This window comes from Coregonus lavaretus (genome assembly GCF_964263955.1).
Source record: "Coregonus lavaretus genome assembly, chromosome: 31".
NCBI lineage: Eukaryota > Metazoa > Chordata > Actinopteri > Salmoniformes > Salmonidae > Coregonus > Coregonus lavaretus.
Window position 1 is genome coordinate 6,749,718 of NC_140018.1, and position 8,970 is coordinate 6,758,687.

Genomic DNA, 8,970 nt, shown 5'->3' on the forward strand with positions numbered 1-8,970 from the left:
TACCTTTTGCCAATAAAATCATTGTCTTTACATGTACAATATTGGTAATTTCTTTCATTAAAACCTTTGCTTCATAATCTTGTTTTCCAAATAGCCCAAACCACAAAATGCAGTTACAATCGCCGTCTCCTCTCGCACCTTGTTCAACATGGATGCAGAGCAGAATATCTATGAGGAAGAGGGAGTCGAGAAGTATGTTACCTATCAACAGGAGCAGAAGAATGAGCCGCTCATGCCAGGTGTTGCGTTTCCCCTTGTGAAGGTAAATTAGAGGGATTAAATTAACTAAAGATATGGCGAACCTGAATGTCTGTGCGTGTAGAGTCAGTAGGTGTGGTTGCGCTACGACTTCATACAGATTACGTATTGTAAGTGAAGGGTAAACCTCACTCACTCTGTATTGCCAATGAAATTTGAAATAGTGTTTTGCTCAGAATTACAACAACCAATGTTGTTTCCTACTGTTATTCACCATCCATACATGAATGCATGAATTACACTTTGGCAGGTTATTCTTGTTCTTCCCCTATTCAAGCTGCTCTACACTGTTAGAAGTAAAGGTGCCTGGAAGAACCTTTTGGGTTGACACACCTGCAGAGGGTTTCCTTGAGGAACCCCTCTGAAAAGGTTATTCGAGGAACCCCTGTGTAAAGGTTTGAAAATGAACTTTTTTGTAATGGGAGGGGTTACATTTTGAGCCTTTTTGATAATATATTGTTGAGTTGGCAGCCTATCAGATTGGAGGTGTGGCTTATTGGAGGCGTGGCTTTCAGATTTTTTGTCACCGAAAGCATAAATGTAATTCCTGTTCGTCATGTTAAGTTTGTACACTGCAAATTAAAATGTTCCTTGATATTATATATTTTAATATAATGTTAGTAATATTAACATTGCGGATTATAAACAGTAATAAAGTGGTAACTATTAGTGATGTTACGTTTGATACCGGAACTTTGAGGCATGCGTTGAAATCGCTAAGCAGTTTACTTCGAAGCAGTGTGCTGACGCCTGTATCACTTTATCAGAAGCATGTGATCAATTAAGTCTGAAGCTTTGTTTTGTCAAACAACCAGCTGGTTGGTTTGGTATTGGTTTCAGTAGAAAACCAAAAGGCTACCCTGCACACGCGCTACGGCGTGTGGGACTTTATAACAGGGTTCATCAACTAGATTCAGTCCCAGACCTATTTTTTTTTAAACGGATGGTCATGGGTCCGGAACATAATTACAAATAATTTGTAGACGGAAAATGTACAGCAAGAAGCACAAAAATAGATATTTCACTGAAACATAATCATTTCAAACCTTGTTTACATTTGTATACAATCACATACAGTATATCTCACATTATGCGTAAGAATATTATGAACAGATTTCTCAAATTAAAATCACTTGGAGCTGATTTGCTGTTGTTTTTACAGTCTTTTATGTAAAAAAAAAAAAAAACATGTTAAAATGTTTCTTTCTTGCTCAGAAAATTGGGGGCCAAATAAAATCAAATGCGGGCCAAATTTGACCCATGGGCCGCCAGTTGGGGATCCCGGATCAATAATAATTTGGCTGCTAACTAATTATTTTGACCAGAAGGTGTCAGTAGTGTTCACTGTATTGATCAAAGCCTCAAATAAGACCTATTTTCGACACAATTGGCTGGAAATCCTCAATGCTTCAGGAAGCTTCATTTCCCCATCACTAGTACCTATTCCAGTTGGTCTAGTCTCGTCCACACCAGTCAGGTTGTAGTTGGTCTAGTCTAGTCTACACCAGCCAGGGTGTAGTTGGTCTAGTCTAGTCCACACCAGTCAGGTTGTAGATGGTCTAGTCTAGTCCACACCAGTCAGGTTGTAGTTGGTCTAGTCTACTCCACACTAGTCTGGTTGTAGTTGGTCTAGTCTAGTCCACACCAGCCAGGTTGTAGTTGGTCTAGTCTAGTCCACACCAGTCAGGTTGTAGTTGGTCTAGTCTACTCCACACCAGTCAGGTTGTAGATGGTCTAGTCCACACTAGTCTGGTTGTAGTTGGTCTAGTCTAGTCCACACCAGCCAGGTTGTAGTTGGTCTAGTCTAGTCCACACCAGTCAGGTTGTAGTTGGTCTAGTCCACACTAGTCTGGTTGTAGTTGGTCTAGTCTAGTCCACACCAGCCAGGTTGTAGTTGGTCTAGTCTAGTCCACACCAGCCAGGTTGTAGTTGGTCTAGTCTAGTCCACACCAGCCAGGTTGTAGTTGGTCTAGTCTAGTCCACACCAGTCAGGTTGTAGTTGGTCTAGTCTAGTCCACACCAGCCAGGTTGTAGTTGGTCTAGTCTAGTCCACACCAGCCAGGTTGTAGTTGGTCTAGTCTAGTCCACACCAGTCAGGTTGTAGTTGGTCTAGTCTAGTCCACACCAGCCAGGTTGTAGTTGGTCTAGTCTAGTCCACACCAGTCAGGTTGTAGTTGGTCTAGTCTAGTCCACACCAGTCAGGTTGTAGTTGGTCTAGTCTAGTCCACACCAGTCAGGTTGTAGTTGGTCTAGTCTAGTCCACACCAGTTAGGTTGTAGTTGGTCTAATCTAGTCCACACCAGCCAGGTTGTAGTTGGTCTAGTCTAGTCCACACCAGTCTGGTTGTAGTTGATCTAGTCTAGTCCACACCAGTCAGTTTGTAGATGGTCTAGTCCACACTAGTCTGGTTGTAGTTGGTCTAGTCTAGTCCACACCAGCCAGGTTGTAGTTGGTCTAGTCTAGTCCACACCAGTCAGGTTGTAGTTGGTCTAGTCTAGTCCACACCAGTCAGGTTGTAGTTGGTCTAATCTAGTCCACACCAGTCAGGTTGTAGTTGGTCTAGTCTAGTCCACACCAGTCTGGTTGTAGTTGGTCTAGTCTAGTCCACACTAGTCTGGTTGTAGTTGGTCTAGTCTAGTCCACACCAGTCAGGTTGTAGTTGGTCTAGTCTAGTCCACACCAGTCAGGTTGTAGATGGTCTAGTCCACACTAGTCTGGTTGTAGTTGGTCTAGTCTAGTCCACACCAGCCAGGTTGTAGTTGGTCTAGTCTAGTCCACACCAGCCAGGTTGTAGTTGGTCTAGTCTAGTCCACACCAGTCTGGTTGTAGTTGGTCTAGTCTAGTCCACACCAGTCAGGTTGTAGTTGGTCTAGTCTAGTCCACACCAGTCAGTTTGTAGATGGTCTAGTCCACACTAGTCTGGTTGTAGTTGGTCTAGTCTAGTCCACACCAGTCAGGTTGTAGATGGTCCAGTCTAGTCCACACCAGTCAGGTTGTAGTTGGTCTAGTCTAGTCCACACCAGTCAGGTTGTAGTTGGTCTAGTCTAGTCCACACCAGTCAGGTTGTAGTTGGTCTAGTCTAGTCCACACCAGTCAGGTTGTAGTTGGTCTAGTCTAGTCCACACCAGTCAGGTTGTAGATGGTCTAGTCCACACTAGTCTGGTTGTAGTTGGTCTAGTCTAGTCCACACCAGCCAGGTTGTAGTTGGTCTAGTCTAGTCCACACCAGCCAGGTTGTAGTTGGTCTAGTCTAGTCCACACCAGTCTGGTTGTAGTTGGTCTAGTCTAGTCCACACCAGTCAGGTTGTAGTTGGTCTAGTCTAGTCCACACCAGTCAGGTTGTAGTTGGTCTAGTCTAGTCCACACCAGTCAGGTTGTAGTTGGTCTAGTCTAGTCCACACCAGTCAGGTTGTAGTTGGTCTAGTCTAGTCCAAACCAGTTAGGTTGTAGTTGGTCTAGTCTAGTCCACACCAGCCAGGTTGTAGTTGGTCTAGTCTAGTCCACACCAGTCAGGTTGTAGTTGGTCTAGTCTAGTCCACACCAGTCAGGTTGTAGTTGGTCTAATCTAGTCCACACCAGTCAGGTTGTAGTTGGTCTAGTCTAGTCCACACCAGTCTGGTTGTAGTTGGTCTAGTCTAGTCCACACTAGTCTGGTTGTAGTTGGTCTAGTCTAGTCCACACCAGTCAGGTTGTAGTTGGTCTAGTCTAGTCCACACCAGTCAGGTTGTAGATGGTCTAGTCCACACTAGTCTGGTTGTAGTTGGTCTAGTCTAGTCCACACCAGCCAGGTTGTAGTTGGTCTAGTCTAGTCCACACCAGCCAGGTTGTAGTTGGTCTAGTCTAGTCCACACCAGTCTGGTTGTAGTTGGTCTAGTCTAGTCCACACCAGTCAGGTTGTAGTTGGTCTAGTCTAGTCCACACCAGTCAGTTTGTAGATGGTCTAGTCCACACTAGTCTGGTTGTAGTTGGTCTAGTCTAGTCCACACCAGTCAGGTTGTAGATGGTCCAGTCTAGTCCACACCAGTCAGGTTGTAGTTGGTCTAGTCTAGTCCACACCAGTCAGGTTGTAGTTGGTCTAGTCTAGTCCACACCAGTCAGGTTGTAGTTGGTCTAGTCTAGTCCACACCAGTCAGGTTGTAGTTGGTCTAGTCTAGTCCACACCAGTCAGGTTGTAGATGGTCTAGTCCACACTAGTCTGGTTGTAGTTGGTCTAGTCTAGTCCACACCAGCCAGGTTGTAGTTGGTCTAGTCTAGTCCACACCAGCCAGGTTGTAGTTGGTCTAGTCTAGTCCACACCAGTCTGGTTGTAGTTGGTCTAGTCTAGTCCACACCAGTCAGGTTGTAGTTGGTCTAGTCTAGTCCACACCAGTCAGGTTGTAGTTGGTCTAGTCTAGTCCACACCAGTCAGGTTGTAGTTGGTCTAGTCTAGTCCACACCAGTCAGGTTGTAGTTGGTCTAGTCTAGTCCAAACCAGTTAGGTTGTAGTTGGTCTAGTCTAGTCCACACCAGCCAGGTTGTAGTTGGTCTAGTCTAGTCCACACCAGTCAGGTTGTAGTTGGTCTAGTCTAGCACACACCATTCCGGTTGTAGTTGGTCTAGTCTAGTACATACCAGCCATGTTGAGTGATTGTTTCTTAATCCCTGTGTCAATTATGTCTTACAAAAACACACTCTCTCACACACTCACACACTCTCTCACACACACACACATACACACACACTACAGGCTCTGATGATGGTGAACTCCAGACTGAGGCAGCTCTACCCCGACAGTGAGGAGCTGTTTGATATCGTCCTGATGACTAGTAACCCCGCCCAGGTCAGGGGGCGCCTCATCAACAGTATCAACCACTATGGTCCGTAAAACACGCCTACAACACGCCCACAACACGCCTAATGCTCTGTAAAGCGTACTGCAATGTTACAGCCACGCCTACAATGTTATAAAACACACCTGTTTTGGAATGTATGTTGATGTTTCATTAAATGATTGGACATCCAATTTTAAGCTGTTCTTTTGACCAAATATGTTGTTATTAATATTTACATGCCTGTTGTTCATGATATGTAGTGGCAATCTTTGGCTACCAGCCTGATGACTATATCATCACATTTCTATGAGTTTATGATAAATAACAATGGTTCCCTCTACCTAACAGATTTAACTATTGAGAGATTCTGTATGACGGGAGGGCAAAGCCCCATTGGCTATCTAAAGGCCTGCATGACCAACCTGTACCTCTCCAAGGATGGAGAGAAAGTAATAATAATAATATGCCATTTAGCAGACGCTTTTATCCAAAGCGACTTACAGTCATGTGCGCATACATTTTTACCTATGGGTGGTCCCGGGGATCGAACCCACTACCCTGGCGTTACAAGTACCATGCTCTACCAATTGAGCTACAGAGGCCATTGAGGAGGGTAGGTGGTGATGCTGCTGGTTTAAGATGGACTGGTTTAGGTTGGCATGGATGCTAAATCCAAAACTGTAGATTACATTTTGGTAACACAGATGCTGCTGTTATAATGGGTTGTGACTAGATAGTATACAGCCAAGGAAGAGTTTAAAATTGAACCAGCCTGATGACTATACCATCACATTTCTATGAGTTTCTGATAAATAACAATGGTTCCCTCTACCTAACAGATTTAACCATTGAGAGATTCTTTATGACGGGAGGGCAAAGCCCCATTGGCCATCTAAAGGCCTGCATGACCAACCTGTACCTCTCCAAGGATGGAGACAAAGTCACAGAGGCCATTAACGCGGGTAGGTGGTGATGCTACTGGTTTAGGATGGACTGGTTTAGGTTAGCATGGATGCTAAGTCCAAAACCGTAGATTACATTGTGGTAACACTTTATAGTGTAGCCTACATATATAATGCATGGATGATGCTGTTATAATGGTTTGTGACTAGATGGTGTACAGCCAAGGATGAGTTTACAATTGAACTACCATGAGAGTTTGGTCTTAATTTTGGAGAGGATGAGGATTTCACTGTTGGTTTTACACACAACATAATTGTACAGTTTCAGTTAATAAAACTGACGATTGTTTATTTTTGATGAAAGTACTGATGATGAGTGTACTGTTGCTTGTATGCGTGTGCTTCCTGTAACTGTCACCTCCTGATGTCATCCCCGTCACACTAGGTAGCTAGCTACAGTAGTTCCCGCAGTAGTTGCAGGATGAAGGACAATGTGTCCCGGTGTTGTTGCCGTTCATGTTCACCCCATTGGGTAGACTGAATCACGGTAACATCTAGACGCTTACCAATATGAATTATTTTAGTAGGAGACTAAAATCCTATAAAAAATAATTACAAATTGATCACGTTATACTAGCTACCACCGGCGACACCGTGAAAATACAGCTGCCGAGTAGGAAGCACCTCACGTCGGCAAGCACAACGCCGGTGCGCTGGTCATTCGCACCGGCTGGTCATTGTCTTCGTGATTACAGAGGGCAATAACGTTAGCTAATTGGCATGTCAAGGTGACATCCATATGAACACTAGCTGTCATCACAGATGAATGGAGAAACCAGTTAGCTAAAAGTATATTTAATGTTCACGCCTAGCGACTCATAGCTCATTCCATACAGAACCAATAACTAGCTGTTGCCATAGCAACGAAACCCCTCCAAATCGAACTGCGAGAGAATGACGATTTCTGCGTCACTTCCGTCCGTAGCTGTTTACCATCTAGCCATAACCGTTGTAATATTTTGTAAGACCTGTTATGAGCATGTATAACCCCCTTACAATGTCTTATAAACAGGCATTGCTGCAGCGACCATGTTTACATCTGGAGATGTGGAGAACCAGCTGTCTGACACACAGCTGAAAGTAGCTTTTGACGGGGATGGTGTCCTCTTCTCTGATGAGTCGGAGATCATATTCCGTCAAGAAGGCCTGAAGAAGTTCAATGAGCACGAGAATAAATTTGAGGACACACCTCTTCCAGAGGTGATCATGAGAGGACTCTATTTTATGTTAGATTTTAACATTGTCGTTTGTGTCAGATTTCCTTGATTTCCATATCTCCCTATAGAGGGGTTATAGATGTTCAACTAACTAGCAACAAACGTTTTAACTAACTATCCCACTATCCCAAATCCTAGATCTAACCCTTTGCTTATACCTACCATGTTGTTGCATATCCACATTGGCAGTTAAACATTGGCAGTTATTATCTTGGTGATCGTTTGAGCATTTAAAGACTAATAAAGTGGAACACTATTGGTGTATTATTTGCTTTGATTTTGGACAAACGTAAAAAATTATACTATGCCAACCCTATGTCTCATTCATTCACTCAGGGTCCCTTGAAGTGTTTCCTGGAGGCGCTGGTGAAGCTCCAGAGAAAGTTCTACGCCAAGAATGAACGTGTGAACTGCCCCATTCGTACCTACCTGGTAACATCCCGCGGAGAAGCCTACGCGGGGGCCCGTGTCCACAAGACCCTCAAGCTCTGGGACCTGGAGATCGATGACATCCGGTTCCTTAACGGGGCCCCCAAAGGTCCCGTCCTGCAGGAGATCCGGCCCCACATATTCTTAGACGACCTGATGACACATATCGAGAAGGCCATAGAGGTGGGGACCATCGCTGCACACGTGCCTTATGGGGTCGGTCAGAATTATCACTAGGAGAAACTTGTTGAGCAGCCCGCTAGAGATGCCAAAGACAAGAAGTAGTGAGCCTCCTAGCGGTGGGAAGGTAGCATAAGTTATGCAAATGCTTAGTTGCACACAACCCTGTCATCAAATGTAGTAACTTCATTGTTTATCACCTTTTTTAGAGCAGGATTTTGTATTATTTCTCTCTATTTACACTTTATTACAAATGCCTTTATCAGAATATATTGTATTAACAGGAGAGAAAAACACATTGTTTAGGACTGTAGATGGAATACTCACATCAGGGACCAATGTCACCTAATGTTCTCTGTCATAAGGAGAGAAGGGATCACTTTCCTACAATCATCATCATCACATTATTGTCTTTAATAGTATTTGGTAAAACATGTAGTTTTTTATGAAAATGTATGTCATAAAGTGTTTTCAAATTTTACACAGGAAAGTATATTTAGGAAAGTGTCTTTTAAATCTTTAGAGAAGCACATTTTGTCTCATGGCCAGATAAACATGTATGTTATATTCTCAACACTCCCGTATCTAGACTTCTCGCTTCTGCCAACGCATGTCATGGTTTTGTGTATTGTGGTTTAACATAGCTTTGAGGTACTTTGCATAGAGGATTGGTAAAGATATGTGTACTTTAGTAAATGTATGAAAAGGAACACTTACAAGGTAGAATGCTTATTGATATGAAGTGCTGCAAATAAATCTGCATTTTGGTTTTAATGCACACCATACAAAACAGACTTTAACACACTATTATTTACACTTAAAGATGCAGTCCGGGATCTTAAGCACTTAAAAATTCTTAACATATTGTACGAATTGTGAACGTAACATTTTTTATTTTTTGCAGGACGTAACATATCATACAAAATGGATGACATAGTACACAGTTGTGCAAATTTTTCTGGGAACCGTTTTGGTTTGCAAAAGTATCACTTTAATATTCATTCATTATTTTTACTATCCATGCATTGTTCTAATCCATTCCATTTTCTTATTCCATTTAAGAAAATGACTTTTTAGATGCAAGAAACCTCACCTTGCTCTTAGTAAAGCTATA

At 43.1% G+C, this 8,970-nt stretch overlaps 1 protein-coding gene across 1 annotated transcript; it reads left to right on the forward strand.

Moving 5' to 3' along the window:
* The first annotated feature begins 100 nt into the window (after window positions 1-100).
* Window positions 101-8,642, forward strand: LOC311106827 (cytosolic 5'-nucleotidase 1A-like). Its single transcript, XM_084149199.1, has 5 exons — window positions 101-262; window positions 4,984-5,113; window positions 5,908-6,030; window positions 7,043-7,230; window positions 7,584-8,642. Exons 1-5 carry the CDS (start codon window positions 149-151, stop codon window positions 7,911-7,913), a joined length of 885 nt encoding a protein of 294 aa, XP_084005325.1. The 5' UTR covers window positions 101-148; the 3' UTR covers window positions 7,914-8,642.
* Window positions 8,643-8,970: the final 328 nt, after the last annotated feature.

What these genes read in the sequence shown, in the direction of transcription:
- LOC311106827 (XM_084149199.1), top strand. Translation starts at nt 149, where the DNA reads ATGGATGCAGAGCAGAATATCTATGAGGAAGAGGGAGTCGAGAAGTAT. An exon ending in CAACAGTATCAACCACTATG is followed by an intron (nt 5,114 to 5,907) that starts GTCCGTAAAACA and finishes TCTACCTAACAG; the next exon opens with ATTTAACCATTGAGAGATTC. An exon ending in CACAGAGGCCATTAACGCGG is followed by an intron (nt 6,031 to 7,042) that starts GTAGGTGGTGAT and finishes TCTTATAAACAG; the next exon opens with GCATTGCTGCAGCGACCATG.